General features: G+C 47.8%; 1 protein-coding gene across 1 annotated transcript in view; it reads left to right on the top strand.

Annotated features, from left to right (window-relative positions):
* FSTL1 (follistatin like 1) overlaps positions 1-15621 on the top strand; it is a 41534-nt gene extending 25913 nt beyond the window's left edge. Inside the window, exons 3-11 of the mRNA XM_065742128.1 lie at positions 1601-1705; positions 2845-2974; positions 5707-5739; positions 7277-7407; positions 10063-10181; positions 10983-11095; positions 12269-12379; positions 13942-14039; positions 14282-15621. Coding sequence (XP_065598200.1) covers positions 1601-1705; positions 2845-2974; positions 5707-5739; positions 7277-7407; positions 10063-10181; positions 10983-11095; positions 12269-12379; positions 13942-14039; positions 14282-14326 — 885 coding nt within the window. The 3' untranslated portion in view covers positions 14327-15621. The remainder of the gene's footprint in view (positions 1-1600; positions 1706-2844; positions 2975-5706; positions 5740-7276; positions 7408-10062; positions 10182-10982; positions 11096-12268; positions 12380-13941; positions 14040-14281) is intronic.
* The last annotated feature ends 1586 nt before the right edge of the window (positions 15622-17207 follow it).

The raw sequence follows: 17207 nt of genomic DNA, 5'->3' as shown, positions 1-17207 counted from the left end.
GGGGCGAAATTGTGAAGCCTTGATTTTACAGCAGACCACGCAGAGCATTATAGAGTCATAGAATCACTTGAGTTGGAAGGGACCTTTAGAGGTCATCTAGTCTGACTCCCTGCAAGGAACAGAGCCACTTACAGCTAGATCAGGGTGCTGAGAACCCCAGGTCCAGCCCAACCTTGAGTGTGTCCAAGGATGAGACTAAATAATGTGAGGGTTCCAGTTGTTTTGCAGATTTTCACTTGGATACCAAAAGAGGAAAAAGAGTTGCAGTTGCTGCTAATAGCAGAAATGCTTTTTACTCCTGATGAAGCACCCTCACTCTGTGCCTGTTACTCTTGAGACTCCCCCTCACTGCCTGGGCTCGTGTGGCTCCAACAAGGGGAGCTTCATAGAAAGCATGGTATGGTTGGAAAGGCTGGTAGCACTTGGGAGGCCACAAGAGAGTCTATGTGAAGGTTGTGAAGCCTCATTCACAGTCCCTGCTGTCATCTTCCTTTCTTTCACCTCTGTTTTGGTTCCTGTCCCAACTGTGTGCTCCTTGGGCTTTACATTCCTCAGACTTCTGACTGTGATGCCAAACTGTTGTGGAGAGCAGATCACAACGCTGAACTGGACACATCATTTCTAGTTGTGAATTGTGAGATGAAATTGGAGCCATAAAAGAAATGAATGGCAGAGTGTGAATTAAAATCTCAGCTTCAAAATTGGAACCCCTCTAACCATCTTCTCCTTTAAGAGTCCTAAGTCCTAAGTACAAAGAGACCTTAGACTGATAAAAGGGAAGGGTGTTATTTTTGAAAAGGTGGTTAACCTGTGGAGATCTTCCCTGATAGCTGTCAACAGTTCAGGAATGCAGTGGAACTTGAAGAGAAAGAAAAAAAAGATTTGACGGTGGCACGAACAACAGGAGTGTTTGTGACAACTGGGAGAAAACTGTGAAGTGCAAAATTTGTGCTGCAGGGCAGGAGTAAACCACTAGCTGTCAGAGACCAGGAAGAACTCCTCTCTATGAGAAGGTTACTTTATCCACGAGAGTGTTTCTTCTCTGAAGCATTTAAGTCTTCAGCAATGGGGGCAAGATAAAGAGCCCTGCAGATCTGTGTTGTTCTTTTGGGACAGGGGTATTATCTGGTGCCTGATAACAATTTCTTCTTTCTATTTGGTATCACACCTTTCTCCAGGGGCATGTTCACCTTCTTCAATGTCTTGAACAAAGACATTTTTGCTGCCTCCCCCCATAATGAAAATTCAAAGGCAGCAGTCCTTGCTTCAAGGGCATTACTCTTACCATTTGTGCTAGATGTTCTTTTCTTCATGTTTGCTCCAATTCTCCAAGGTAACTTTTCAGGAATGACCTCAAGGAAAGGCTTTATTGCTGGGGCTGTATCCCCAGCTCCTGTTTCTGCCCCTGGTTATTGTCTGAGCTGTCCATCTTCTGCCGTCATGTCTGTCCTGTTCTGTCATCTGTGACTTACTGGCTTGGTGCTCTGTGCTCCAGCGTTGAAGTTAAATGTATTATGTTTTACAGCTGCACTGAGGACTGCTGCTGCTGCTGGTTTGGGTGACTTGATGTATTCTGTGTCTCTTTTTTTATGGCTTGCAGGAAGAGCCAAGGAGCAAATCCAAAATCTGTGCCAACGTTTTCTGCGGAGCTGGGCGGGAATGTGCGGTGACAGAGAAGGGAGAGCCAACCTGCCTGTGCATTGAGGTATGGGGACAGAGCAGCTCCTGCATCACCTGGCCCTTGGGCTGCACTTCAGTCACTGGGGGCATCACAAAGGCTGGTTTGGAGCAGCTGCAAATTCACAGCCGCTCTTCAAACAGTGGGGCCTTTCGCTGTGTGGTGTGAGGGAAGAGCCCTGCAGTGTGTACACTGTCTGGGGCTTGCAGCTGTGCTGCTCGCACAGAGTCTTTACAGGCATGGCAGACTTAGCTGGAGGTCTTTTGTTGGGAGAGCCTCGTGGGGTATTGATACCCAGCTGGCTGTGGAAGACACTGAAGGAGAATCTGCAGGCTCCAAGACAGCTTTCCCTCCCTGGAGGCTTGTTTGAGGAGGTTACAAGTACCCTACTAAAAAATCAGCTTTTGTAAAATGGGAATAATTGTGGTGGAGTGCTGTAAGCACGAATAGTTTCCTCCAGCAGGGAGCCAGAGACAATCAGAAAAGCCTATCCCAGCTGTGGAGACAGGGTCTCCTTGCTCTACTCTGTTCTGCTCCATGCTTTCAAACTGCTCCTGCCAGGCTCCTGAAAATGGGTTCTCTGCTTCTGCTTCCCTCCCAGCCTGCAGCTCAGACACAGCCAGCCTGTGTTCTGGGGAGAGAAACAGTCCCTTAGCAGGCAAGGAGTTTGTTGTCTGGACAGGATTGGCCTGAATGAGGCAGGAGAAAGAAGCCTGCACCTTACACGGTGGCACTGGTGAGCTCTTACTGTGCTGTAGGTTGAGCTGCTGGCTGGTAACATGGGCTAAATTCAGAGTCTGAAAGGTGGAGCAGTACCTACAGGGAGCTGTAACAGAGCTGAGCAAGCAGAAGGGCACGCCCTGGGACACATACATTCACTGCACATAAAGCTGCATCTGTAGGACCGCACTCATTGTTTACACCAAGTTTTGATTTTTCTGCTGTGCTCTGCTTCTGGGATACTCCTGCTGTGATGCTGCTGACCGGGGAGGGGATGCGGGGAAGCCTTTGAGTCCACATCTGCAGTTTTCTTCACTTGGCTTTTCCTGGGGAGGCGATGAGAAGATTTGAAAGCTTTTTGGGCTGAGCTGAACCTGTGATGTGCCTGCTCCTTATCGCTGCCCCCAAAGGGCAGATCAAAGCTCTCATCTCTGGCTTTCTCACAGCTATGCAAACCTCACAAGAGACCTGTGTGTGGTAGCAATGGCAAGACGTACCTGAACCACTGTGAGCTGCACCGTGATGCCTGTCTCACTGGCTCCAAGATTCAAGTGGATTACGATGGTCACTGTAAAGGTAACCCTGTGTCAGGGAACAGTAAGAAACAGCTACCCTAAAGGACAGAGAGCTGAGAGCACAGTGTGATAACAGGGCAAGGGAGAGGCCTCGCCAACTAGGACCTTGTTCTGAAACTGCCAGTCAAGGTAAACAGGACAAGCCCAGAAAAGGTACCCAGATTCAACTGAGTCCAAATCACCAGGTACATCTATAATGGTGAACTAGGTCTGAGGCTGAGCCATGACATCCAGTCAGGATCAGATCTGGTGGTGATAACCAGGATCCATAGGTCAGAAATTCCCATGCAAGTCCGTAGGAATAACAAGGTGGGAGGGTAGTCCCAAGGGGGAGGGCTAGGATCAACAAGATCTTTGGTCAGGTAAAGGAATGCTGTCAGCAGAGTTGGGGACAGGCATACCTACGGCATAATCTCAGACAAGGACAAGGAGCCAAGGCATAGAATCATAGAATATTCTAAATTGGAAGGGACCCACAAGGATCACCAAGTCCAACTCCCAGCTCCACAGAGCACCACCCAAAATCCAAACCCTATGTCTGAAAGTGAAGTAGGAACTTTATGCAAACTCCAGCACTAGGGGCCGTGTCCACTGCCCTGTGCATCCTGTTCCATGCCCACCGCCCTGTGGTGCAGACTCTGTCCCTGACCCCCAGCTGCCCCTCCTCTGACACAGCTCCATGCCGTTCCCTCGGGCCCTGTCGCTGTCACACACAGCACAGCTCAGCACTGTGAGGAGCTGCAGTTGCCATGAGGCCTCCCCTCAGCTCCTCTGCTCTGGGCTGAACACACCATGGGATCTCAGTCTCTTCCCAGACACGTTGCACTCCAGACCCTTCACCACATCTGTAGCCCTCCTTTGGATGGTCTCATGGTTCTTTGTCCTTTTCCTTTTGTGGCACCCAAAGGTGCACCCAGCACTCAAAGTGAGGCCACACAGCTCAGAGCAGAGTGCAACAATCCCTCCCCCCATCCTGGTGGCAGTGCTGGGCCTGATGCACCCCAGGGTACTGTTGGCCCTTTGCGCTGCCAGAGCACTCTGCTGGCTCACATTCAACTTGCCATCAGCCAGAACCCCCCCCAGCTCTTTCTGTGGGGCTGCTCTCCAGCTTCTTGTCCCCCCATCTGTGTATACACCCAGGGTTGCCTTGTCCAAGGTACCGAATATAGCATTTGCACTTATTAAATATAAAAACCACTTTATGTGGTTGGTGATTGCCCAGCCCTCTAATTTGTCAAGTTCTCTCTGTAAAGCCTCTCTATCCTCTATGGCTCTTCCCAATTTAGTGTTGCCTGCAAATTTACTTAGTAGATGTTCAAGTCCTGTATCCACATCATTTCTGAATATATTGAAGATAACTAGTCCTAAAATGGAGGTGTGCAGAACCCCACTAGTGACTGGCTGCCTACCTGATATGTCCCCATTTACTTCGAGTTCAACCTGTCATACAGTTGTTCGCTCGTTGCGTTATGTTTTGTGCAGAAGGATACTGTGAGAAACAGTATCAAAACCATTGCTGAAATCCAAGATTACATCATCTGTCTTTCCTTGTTCACCTAGGTGGGTTAAGTTCATTAAGCAGGATTTTCCCTTCATTTACCTATTTTGGCTGTGACCAATGACTGCATTGTCTTTCAAATATTTTTCTTTAACTCCCAAGAACAGTCTTGAATAAGCTTGACATGGAGCCTCTGGACTGAAAGTAGCATGTGGATGGTGGTCCTTCGTCAGGCTGGCCCTCATTAGTGTTTCAAGGCCCTAATGCTTTGGCTGCAGTGGGCTTTTTGGTTACTGGGAGTGGGACACTCAAGGGAGCAGAGCAGTGCCATTCTCTGACCTCTCTGAGCTGATGGCTTTACCCAGGCAGGCCTGCTGAGAATAAGTCAGACTTGAGATAAACCTCCAGAACCCATACTACTGTCTGTGCTCATGAGGGACCTCAAGAACTTCAGAGCAAGGTTTTTGCCTCAAGGGTACGACTGTTTAACTCATCTCCACACCTTGCACATGCCTCTCTCCTAAATACAAGAAGCCTCTGTTAAAAGAGCAGTTTCAGGAGTGAACAGGTGAAAATGGTGAAGTAGTGCACATCTGAACAGCCTGACCTCCTTACTATTTGAGTAAAGGCACTGCCAGAACCAAACATACTACACTGATAGGAAGTAACTCACAACTACAAGACGGTTCAAGCAGGAGAGATCCTCTAGAGATCAGCTGGTCAAACCCTTTGCTTGAGCAGGATCAGCTAGAGCAGGTTGCCCTGGACTATGTCCACTTGGATTTTGAGTATTTCCAAGGAGAGAGACTACACTTCTGTTCTGCTTTGTTTTGTTCTTTTGAGCAACCTGTTCCAATCTTCAACCGGCTTCACAGTGGAAAAAAAGTGTTTCCTTATGTTCAGATATAATGTCAAGTTTTTAAATATGCATCCACTGCCCCTTATCCTGTCACTGGATACTGTGGAGAAGAGTATGGCTCAGTCCTTTTCACTCCTGCCCATCAAATTTAAACAAATTGATGAGATCCCTCATGAACCTTCTCCATGCTGAACAGTCGCAGCCTGCCTCCCCTCATAAAACAGTTGTTCCAGTCCCTTCGTCATCTCTGTGGTCCTCATGTTTCCAGAAGATCTCATGTTCCTCTGCTCTTGCCCGAGTGGCAGCCAGAATAGGAAGAAGTTCATGTTGCTTCTCGCTGAATCAGAAATGTCCTCTTTTGTCTTTCCTTTAACAGAGAAGAAGCCTGAGAATCCAGCTGCAAGTCCAGGTAAGAAGACATTTCCTTGACTGGCTGGAGTCTGTGTGTATTTGGGAATCAACTGGGAAGGAAGGTCTGCTGGGGGAGTGGCATAGCTCTGTGTACAAGTGGTGCTTCTGCGCTGTCTATAGCAGAGCCTGAGCTGATAGATGCAATGAAATATCGTCCTTACTCTTGGTCCTTACTCTTGGGTACCCTTATGCTCAGGTACTCTTAACTCTTGGGTACTCCTGAACTTTTAACTGCTGGAGTGCCTTAGGAACTCTGTGTACATACAAAGTGAAGTGTGTGAATTTGCCCCTAGGGACACAAGCTGTGTCCAGACTAAGGAACAAGACACATAGTTCTTCGGAGATCAAAGGTACAGGAACTGAACTACTGTCCTCCCCAGCTTCAGGAGTACTCTTTTAAAAGGAGGCTTTATTTCAAGAGCAATTAACTGATGGTCCCAGTGGCAGTGGGGCAGTGCTGCATAATGAATGGGATATTGTTGGGGAATCAGGAGGTGTAGCTGAGCCATCTCTCATCACCTGTTTGATTCCCTGTACCTGATTACTCTCCCTATCTGTTGCTTTGTGTACTTTGACTATAGATTCTGGGGCCATAACCTGTAGTCAACAAAGGACTCTTTTCCTATCCGTGACTTATCAGTCCTGGAGCTGTACAGTCATAAACTTCAGTTTCCTACGAGACATGAGAGCAAACCCTCATACAAGCCTAAGGCAAAGGACCATGTCAGAACCTGACCTCAGAACAGTTTTAAGGAAGCTCAAAATTAAACTTGAACCCTGTGGGCTCTTGTTTTTATTGGTCCATCCAGTTGTGATTGTAGTCACTGGATACAGAAGGAAATCGTGTGTGTGTCTTAAGTGGCACGAGTGCACGAAGATTCCCCTTCTCACTCCATTGACCTCTGGATAGGTGTGACAGTGCAAATAAGCTGGATGATCTTTCAGTTTTGCTTCTGAATACGTTGTAACTAGCATGCAAAACTATACCTGTGACTGGAGAGCTCTGAGTAAAAGTACAACTTGACCCCTTCTAATTTACAATCTGAGTGGACAAGCCAGGATTTTGAAGAAATCTCCTGAGATGTTAGGCCCTAAAATTGAAGTTTTAGGAAGAGAATGGGTAAGGTTTGCTCAGTCTGGTCTTTGATGTTGGAACAGAAGGGGATTTCAGTACCTGAAGGCTCATGGCTGAGTGCATGGCATCAAAAAGCCCAGGGACATTGAGCAGAGCCAATTATTCACATTCCTCCCTCAATCAGAGATGAGTCAGCTGGCCCTGGCCTCCCTTTCCTCAAGCATCAGGGACTGGAAGGCAGTTTGGCAGGACTGTCGTTTTCGGGCCTTGCCACATGGTGTCACCCACAGCCCGTCCACCGTTCGGCACATGGCAGCCCTGCTTTGATCTGGCCGTGGATCGTTTCCAAGGGGCCTGCAGACTGCCATCAGGACTGTCTGCTTGGCTTTTATTTCTTGTAATCTCTCTAGGGTTTCCCTGCCAACGTTGTTCCTCTTATCCTTGCTTTCTCTCCCAACAGTTGTCTGTTACCAGTCGGACAGGGACGAGCTTCGTCGCCGTGTCATCCAGTGGCTGGAAGCAGAGATTATCCCAGACGGCTGGTTTTCCAAGGGCAGCAACTACAGTGAAGTCCTGGACAAGTACTTCAAGGCAAGTAGAGACTGCCATTTTTTGACCTGTCACTGTAAAGCAGCAGTGCTGCCATGAAGGCAGCTGCAGTGTTGAGATGTGTCTGATGAGACAGGAGCCAGAGAGGCCTTCTGTGTCCTACAGCGTGATGTGTTAGGGGCTGCCTGTAGCACCTGCTGATGGAGACACCTGCAACATCCCTGTCTCCTGATGTCTGATGTGTCCTGGGGAAAAGAATGTGGACAGACCCAGTATGCTCCTGGTAGGGGAGAGAAGAACTGATCTTAGAAGGCAAATGACTGGCAGAGGAGGAAAGGTGGGTGGAGTGCTGGCAATACAGATACTAGGAGTAGAGAGATGTGGCAGTGCTTCTGATCCTTGGTTCCTGACAGCCCCAAGGCCATGTTGAGGTTGGGAGAGGGGGTGCCTGGGGGCTTCGAGTGGATGATGTGCCTGTATGGAGTGTGGCCCAGTTGTGAAGAGAGCTGGTAGTTTTCTGGCGCTTTGCAGAGAGAAGGAACTGCCTGTGAGCCCCCAGCAATAATGCTGTTCCCCTTCCTACCTCCCTCTCAGCCTCACCCCATCCCCACCCCTTTTATAACCCGCAGATCACACACTTCTGCCATGCTCCTGCCGCATGCACTGCTGCCTCCCTCCCCCTCACACCCAGCTCCCGATAAAGACTTCAAAGCATTCAAGATGGAGCTGGAAGAGCAGGTGGGGAAGAGGGGAGAGTGTTTAAATCATAAGCTGTTGACAGTGAGAGATTAATGGTGCCTGACAGGAGTTAATGCTGCAAGCAAATTTGCCATGGCAATGGCACCCCCTGGTGAGGCAGAGGAGCCGGTCTCCACACTACAGAGAACATCTTTGCCTTTGTAGCCATTAATGCTTCCCCTTCTGTGGAAACTCACTTGAGGCCACTGCTTCAGGCACCCTGCCAGCACCCTGGCATCCCCTCACACACGTGCTGTCTTTATAGCAGGGGACCTGGTCAAGCTATAGGGTTTGCCAAAACGTGAACCAGCCATGGGCTCGTTCCACTGCTGTGCACAGCCCACCCCTCCTCTGCCAGCCTCCCTTTGCTGAAATCACACAGCTCAGAAGCAGACAGCATCATGTTCCCTATTTTCTACCTTTTTGTGGAGCGCTGATCCCAGGCACAAGGGGGCAAAAGTTTCCATGACAAAGCCATGCCCTTTCCTTGGCCAGTTTTCCTCCACTGTCAGAAGGTAATCCTCCATGTCAACAGCCCAATGAGCTTTGAAATACTTTTAAAGCAGAATTCAAGGCATGGAGCAAGTCAGAGATATCCCAGTAATGCAATCTAAGTGAACTCATGCACACACAGATTTGTTTCACCAAGGAGCCTGAGCTGCCTGCCTTGCCCAACCCACAGCTCCCCACACTGCCCTGCAAATGACCTGGCTTCTACTCTGCAGGCAATAAACACTGGAGGCAAGGAGGAGGTGAAGGTTTTCCCTTTTCTCCTTGACCGGAGGAGCTTGCAGATGTGGCATGTAGCTCTCTCCTTTCTGGAAGCATGCTTTGTGTGAGTCACTGGGACATGGGTCAAACACCAAGCAGGCCTTGGCCTTGAAGGACCCTGCATTAGAGATTAGACCAATAGTGGCAAGTTGCTGTGTTTTGAAGTGTCTTTTGGGGGTTAGGTAAATACATACCTTTGTCTCGAAAGCCAAGAAACCTAGCTTATCCCAGTCAGGTCGTTAAGAGAGCTGTGGCCACTTTGAAAAGAAATTTAGAGAAAGACTTCAACATCTTACAGAAGCTGAAATTTCTTAGTGGGGCAGTTACATGCAGGCTACAGCACAGGCAGATGTTTTCCTAGCCCTAGTGTTTTTCCTGAACCAGAGATAGCAGCAGGCAGTGTCTGAGCATTCCTGGAAGCTCTGCTCAGGGAGGCACAGTGACCTGCCCTGAGTCACACGACGGAGGCTGACCAGCATCCAGTGCAGCAATCTGCCTGCAGAATTCATTTTCCCTTCACTGCAATGCAGCTGTCTCTGAGGGGGCCCAGAAGTTCCTGCTGTGTGCCCTGTGCTGTGAATATGACATCTCCAAACAGGGAGGCAGAATGCAATTACTGCAGTGGGAGTACAGCCAGGACATTGAGGCTAAAAGTCCTGCTTGTCAGTGCCAGGAGCCCTGTCAAGACCCTGTGATGCTGGTGGCAAGGTGTTTAGCTGTTGTTTTAAATGGTTCTTTTCTTTGGGATCAGCAGAAAATTGTTTCCTGTGATTATCCCTTTTGTCACTGTCACAGTCCGTACACAGCTTTGGATTTACACATACTGGAAAGCTGACACCTTCTTGAGCACAACTGGTTTGCTTTAAGGCAGGAGGTGTATAAGAAAGCTGGGAGCTGGCTGGAACAGAGAAGAAATGGGGTTAGAGTCATAAATCAAGCAACGGGAGGTGAATGAGAGGCAGTGTAGCTTACCAGCAAGCAGGAGGCTAGAGCCAGGTCTCCCAGCTCTGATGCTAGTGTGGATATGTTGTTTTTCCCTGAGCCTCTGTTCTTTATGCTAAACAGGGATGATGCAACCTGCTTCATTTGTGCTTCATAAATGCTAATAACATACTTTAGAGCAATAAAGAAGGGGTACTTTGAGTTGACAGATCTGATCCTCTCACATCTTCCCATCTTTCCCTACAGAACTTTGATGATGGCGATTCTCGCCTGGACTCCACCGAATTCCTGAAGTTTGTGGAGCAGAATGAGACTGCTGTCAACATCACAACCTACATGGACCAGGAGACCAACAAGCTGCTCAGGTGGGCAGCGGGCAGGGTGCCAGGACAGGGACCAGATGTGGTAAGAAGGGGGGATGGAAAAAACAACCATGGAAAAGTAGCAGTTAGGAAAATAGCATCAGCAAACTTAACTGTATAGGAAATGGCTTCTCACTTAATTAGACATGGATACCACCAAAAGGAGCAGTTCCACTCTTAACATTCAGGTTGGGCCATACATTGCAATTCTCTTTTGCATTGAATCTTACAGTTTTGCAGCCTGGAGGTAAGTTGGGTGACAGAAAATTTGTCTTTTTATTTCCTAGTGATTTATCTTTGCAGTGGACCATGCTTGCCTCTTGCCTGATAGCTAGGTCCAATGCAAGGAAGGTGGTAGAAGAACACAACTCATGGAGAGCCTGTAATTAGAACTGGTGCAACCATCACATGAAATCATAGCTTGAGAGGTTTCCCTTTTTTTGTGTCCCTGCATGCAAGACGATGATGACTTGTGGTTGAACTGTGTGTGCATCCATACTAGTGTGATAGTGAGTAGATGTCAGCAGGGTGCTATTCCTGCTGCCTGATTTGTTCTGAATACCAACCCCTCCACACCTCAGCCTTTCTCCAGACAGGGAGCATCTTGTGTCTGCTTTTCTTCTGGAGATTTTCTTACAGAAGGCATTTGTTCCCAATATCTCAGAATCTTCCTAGTATTTAGTAATTTAATTCATCCATACTCTGAGGCCAGTGACTGGTTTAACTTGTCTGCACTCTGAAGCCAGTAGAGGAAAGAATGACTTGGTACAGCCATGTGCAGAACATGCCTCTTTTTCCTTTCAGGGGACTCTGCGTAGATGCCCTCATCGAGCTGTCAGATGAAAATGCTGACTGGAAGCTCAGCTTCAGTGAATTTCTCAAGTGCCTCAGCCCATCCTTCAACCCACCAGAGAAAAGTAGGAATTCCTCACTTGTGCTGGGGAACTAGTGGGGTCCTGGTAAAGGAACAGAGAAAGGGAACCGGCTTGATCCAGCTATCCGATGCTGTAACTCCATTCCTAGAGTTGATGTTGATATGTGCCCTACCTCCTGTCCCACATCACTCCTTGTTCTGCCATCCCTACACTGTCAAAACTACTGCTGTTCCTGTTGCAGAGCTGCCAGAGCTCATGTGATTAAAAAGGTTTGGATTTTAGAAGCAGGGACATAGGTCAAATGGATAAGTTACGCTTTGTTCGTCAAAGCATGTATTTTAACAGCGTGGATATAAATCATGTGAAGAGTTAATGTGTGGATAACTTAGAAAAGTTGGACCAGAACAAAGTCCTGCTATGCTCTGCCTTTCACACAGAAACCCTCCCTGAGCGTCTCAAAGTTCGGTATCCTTCCAAATCCTGCTCAGTGCTACGTGGAAGCAGCTTAGTGCTCTACTGACCAGGCGTGTCGAGCCCTTCATCTAATCATCTCCTCAGGGGGTGCTTTCACCTGCTGGTCCAAAGGTGCTGGATTTACATCCACTGCTGTGACACTGAGCTCTGCTTCCTAAGGGATATTCAGTATGGAAGCCAGAGATACGCCTGTATCCCTGAGGGCATGGCTTTCACTGAACCACCACAATTAAGTGCTGTGAGGGTTATGGTTACATGGTTATATAATAGAGAAGAAATGTGAGCTAAAATGAGAAAGCTTTTCCTTTTTCCTTCCTTTCTCAGGGCTACAGCAAAAGGATACACACTTTCCCCAGCTCCTTCCCTGTTGGAACAGGGATTTGTTTCAGAGTAACCAAACCTTTCACTTCAAGTGTTCTCTTCTGTGTGTAAGGAATCAGGACATTTAAACAAATTCAATATCAAGATCTCATTTGGGATTGAGAGCTTGAAATGTGTTTTTTGGGGAAACAAAACAAAGCGTATGACTTTCCCAAATAATTATTTTGGAGCTAATTTCACACACCAGATTCAACGTGAATATTTCTGTTGTAGTGGTCCACCTGAAACCTTTGGTGGATTGGTGGCCTCTTCCAAAGGCATCCCCCAACTACTCTTGGAGAGTGAGATTGTACCTCCTCTCTCAGATTATCTCCTGAATCTGCAGTGTACAACTACTGCCTCTGTTCTGTGCCTTTCTAGAGTGTGCCCTGGAAGACGAGACCTACGAGGATGGAGCAGAGACCCAGGTGGAGTGCAACCGCTGCGTCTGTGCCTGTGGGAACTGGGTGTGCACGGCAATGACATGCGAAGGTCCGTGTGCCCTCCAGAGGATGGTTGTATTTGGTTTTGCACAAAGGGATTTTTATTTTCTAGCTTTTTAGGGGCTCCAACTATCCAGGTTCTTTCTTGCTCATGTCCTTTGTTCCCTTCTCTGTGGGTGGGTTTTCCATGGCCACACCCAAGTTGGTTCTGTTCTAGAGATCAGAAAGTGTGTAACTGAGTTGGGAACAGTGGTGCTGGGGTTTGTAGGTTGGGTTTGTTATCATGAAAATTAAGCAGCAGATATTCCAAACCCAGAGCTGCTTTGCATCCTGCTGGCTTGGGGCATGCACAAACCAAATAGGTTACTGTCCGCTATCTCGTGTGTGGGTGTGAGCAAGACAGCTGTATCCTCTGTGTACCCTCACTGTATTTACAGTATCTGTAAAACAGGAGTCATGCCCCAGGAGTGGATAAATGAGACTTAATCCAGTGATGTCAGGAAAGCACTTTAGCTTCTTGCATTAAGAACTGTAAAGTAGAGGAGCGGTGACAGAGGTGAAGGGAAGCAGTGTTCGTAGTAAGGCTGGGTTGTTGGTCCACCTGTTCTTCCCCTGAAGGCTATTTTTTAAAATTCACGGTAAGGTTCACCATCTCAGCACTGTGCTGCTTTTTTTCTGGCCTTATTCCCCAGTAACCAGAGTTTTGCATGAGCTTTGTTCATAGTGCTGTGCAGGAGCTGCCAGCAGCATGTTCATATAGCCAGCCAGAGTCCAGTTGCTTGGGCAGAGAGGGAGAGAGGGAAACAGCAACAGGTTTGTGTGTGCAGTGTTCCTTTCACATTTTATCTATTGGTCTGCAGCACAAACTTTGGGATTCCCAAATCCCTTTGGATTTGGCTGCAGCAGCAGGAATTCACCTCAGAAAAGATAACTGTTCTACTTGGTAGAGCTACCTGCAGAGCTGTGAGAGGTTAGGCAACCGAACGAGAGACTCTTTTTGCTGTCTGCCCAGAAGCAGTCTTCAGAGTTGTGGTGTAACACCCAGTGTTGATGCCTACCTAATTCCCTGCATCCGTGGCAGAAGCACACAGTTGGACAGCGACTATTTCACTTTCTGCCTGTGTCAAAGCAGTAGAAGGATCAGAAGTTATTGTTAGACAGATAATGAAACCAAAGAATCAGAGCAGCAGACACATAGCAAGATGCATCTCCACTAAGCACTTACCTCTTCATTAAGCATCATTGTACTTGCATCCACTGAGCTCATATTTATTCCCTACAAGAAGCCAAAATGTTTGAGCTTATTATAGGTGCTACTTTTAAATAACAGGAGAGGAGAGCAGGGTGCAGCCTCTTTCTTACCACATTGTTATCATGGTGTAGGTCAATAAGGGGACAGTCTGGAAGCCCAGGTTCTGAAGTCCAAGGCAGCCACACACCTATTTTCTTTCAAAGAAGATCTGGCCAGACCATGCAAGGCTTCATTAAGCTTGAGGTGTGCTATGGTCTACAGCATACTCTTGCTGGTCTCCTTTTTTGTTTTCCATGGTTCTGTCCATGAAATATGCATCCCCCGTTTGTGGTAAAACTGAACGCCATTTCTGTTTGCAGGGAAGAGTGAGAAGATGACTGCTCGGAGACAGCAACCTGGTCAGGACTTGACTGAGGAGGAGCTAGCTAGATATGTTCAGGAGCTGCAGAAGCATCAGGTTAGTATGAGGTTGGGAAGATCGGTCTGCTTACAAAAAGTCTCTCCTTGTTCAAGGTCTTCCGTCTGCTTCTGCCACTGGATTCTGTTAGAGGAGATCTTAGTTGTCTGAGGAGAGAGATACAAGTGTGGGGCTTTGAGGAATAAAACAGTGTTGGCACTTCTCATGAATGGACCAGAGATGTCAGGGCACTGGCAAACCGTGTCAGTGCACAGCTTCACTTTTGTGCTCTCTTTCTTTAGGAGACGGCTGAGAAGACCAAGAAGATGAGCACCAAAGAGATGTAAGGGGCCTCCACATCGGAGGAGCCCAGGAGGATGGGCCCAACCTGCTGCCCTGTCCTCCAGTGCCAATCTCAGTATGCACAAGTGTCTGCTACAGTTGCCCAGTCACAGATATTTACATTGTATAGCGATGGGTTATTTTGTTATACACAGAGAATGGGGCCAGGAAAGGGGAGCAGAGCCCACCAGGTCAGGGAGCTTTGTTGTTGGGGCCTTGGAAGGCTGGGAAGGAACTGCAGCAGCACCTGGGACCCTTTCCCAGGGCGATAGCTGTTCCTCCCTGGAGCTAACAGGGATTTCTTGTTCCCCTAGATCTGGGGAAAGGACGGAGGTCAGTGCTGGATAGAAGAGGGGATCTTCAGTTCACAATTGTCAGCATCAGCACAGGCCTGGAAGTTCTTTGGCTGAGCATGTGTGCTGCAGGGCATCATTAGCCAAGGGCATTGCCCTGCTTACCCTCCACTTTGGTTTGAGCTCCTCAAAGTTGGTCAGCCTCATGTGATGCCTGGAAGTCATGGTGCCATGCTGCTGGCAGGAGTCCAGCACGTTCCTCCTTGCTTTCCACTGGACTGTCCCCAGCAGCTCCTCTAGTACATTGTGGGCTACTACACAACACAGTTCCTTTTGACCTCATCTCACTCTTACTCTCCTTGCCCCCTCCTTAAAGGTGCTATCATATTTTTTTCTTATCACATTCACATGCTGACTCCCCCTTTTGTTTTGTTTTGTTTGTTTTTTTATTACTTTATTTCCTATGGTAGTAATTCAGCGTTTGTATGTTTTGTAGCTCTAGATCTTTCAAGAAAACCCTACCTGTGCTGTAATGCCCCATGCACAGTTTGTATCACACTGCACTCCATCACTGCAAGCAAGCAGCTTGTGAGCCCTATGCTACAGGGTATTTCTCAATTGGGGATTGCAGCATCCCTCAAGGAACAAAGAGGTAGGGCTGGATGTAATGAGTCCTACTAGACACAGGTTGACACTGCAGCTCTCTCTGGATTTTGCTCCCCTGGCTAGCAATGACCGTGTGCTCAGTCATAAATTGCCCAGAGGGACCTGCTAGGTAGTCTAGAGACCAGGCATCCCATTAGTAGGTTAACTACATAGAAAATCGTTCAATTGAAGTTTGAGCTGTTAGCCATCATCCTTGATTTTCTATCTCCCTCTGGGGTAAGGCAGCAGCATTCATCTTTAATTCCAGGTGTTTGTTCAGTGTCAGGGCTAGAACCCTTATTTCTGACACAATTCTCAGCGTCTCTGATCAGACCATTTTTTACTACCCTTTGCAGGTCATTTTCAAGATCTTGTTTCTCAAAGCATTAGTCCTAGTTAAAAATGAAAAGCTGTTTTGTTGCTGATTTTTTCCTGCAATTGTCTGGTGTACTTCATTTACTTCCACACCTATGCATCCTGTGTCCATATTTCCTTCATGTCCCTGCTGTGCATCCCAAGCAGTTGCACATCCCTGAATCAAGAGGACTGCCTGTGATTTTTGTGTTTCTGGTCAACAAGGCTTGTGTCTGTACCTTTCCTTGTTGTCACAATGCTTTCCTTGAAGAAGATTGAGCTGGTGCCTTGCAAGCATAGGAAGAGAGCTTGATCCCTTCCGTGATCTCACCTGAGAACCATGCTTATTCAAAGTTGTCTGGTCTTTGAGCTGTGTCCCTGATGTGAATCCAGAGAACTTCCATTGGCTGACGCAGTGCCACATCTGCGATGGGAATCAAAACCTTCTGTGCCATGCTTGGATGTCTTGGCGCACTAAGTGCAGAAGAGGGGCTGGTTCTTTCAGGGGTTTTTCTCCCATGAAGATCCAGATATGAAAAGCTAGCACCTGTGATGTGAGTGAACGAGCCCACAGGAGCTGCAGATAATGCAGGACAACACTGGGAATCACTGTGTTCTGGTGGCCCTGGAGGAAGTGTTTGGTGGAACAGTACTCATTAGACACCTCCTAGGTCCCCTAGAGAGGGGCAAAGCAGCATCATGTGCTGGTTCTGGAGTCACAGGAACATGGTTAATAAACGTTTTGCTTTATTCTGCCCCATCTCTGAAGGGTAATTCATGCCTCTCAGCTCAATTGCTTGCAGCTTGGATCATTGAAGTGCCTTAGTAAAAAACACAACGGCTTGCCTTAAAGGCTTTCCCTGGTTGGGAAGAACATCTTATTGTCCAGGCAGGAAGATCTCCAACTGAAACAAAGCATGGTGCAGGAAGGAGAGACATCCATGGCAGAAGGGCTTCTGTAGGCTGCATTCCCCAGTCCCCTTCCTGCAGATGTTGCAGTCTGTGAGGATGGCTGCTGGGGAGTTGTATGCTGCCAGTCAAGATTCACAGGACTTGCTCTTGGACTGAGGCTGGGGGATGGGCTACTCCTTCAGGCAAGACAAGCTAAGCTCTCTAACAAGCCATGCAACAAATCCTAGAACAGCATGGTGTAGGGGTACAGTGAATGTGCCCCTATGGAAAGAGCTGCTACCAGTGAAGCCCAGATCATACCCCACAACAGGCAGAGGGATCACTGTCATCTGCAGGGTGACTCAGCTGTTGAGGGAGGGAGTGCTGAATTCCAGAAGGTGCCCTCTGGGACAATTGCTGTAGAGACTGCAAGTGGCAGGGAAGGCATTATTTTAAAAAGACAAATTTAAGCAACAAACAAGTCCCACTCGTCCCTCTGTATTCCCTCCTGTACGTGTGTGAGAGTTATCAGTATTCCGTAGGTTTCCTTAGTGCACTTATTTTACTTGATTTTGTAATATTTTGAAGCAGGGGAGGGGGGGTTGGATATTACTGCCAAATAAAATAAAATTTTAAAAGTAATGCTTGTTTATTTTTTTACAAGCCTCAATTCCTCATTTTCGTCCTCCAAAACCAACCAAAC

The sequence above is a fragment of the Cyrtonyx montezumae genome, unplaced genomic scaffold (genome assembly GCF_038088225.1).
Source record: "Cyrtonyx montezumae isolate F1298 unplaced genomic scaffold, pur_monq_1.0 scaffold_3, whole genome shotgun sequence".
NCBI lineage: Eukaryota > Metazoa > Chordata > Aves > Galliformes > Odontophoridae > Cyrtonyx > Cyrtonyx montezumae.
Note: the sequence above shows the minus strand (reverse complement) of the source record. Positions and strands in the feature narration are given on the sequence as shown.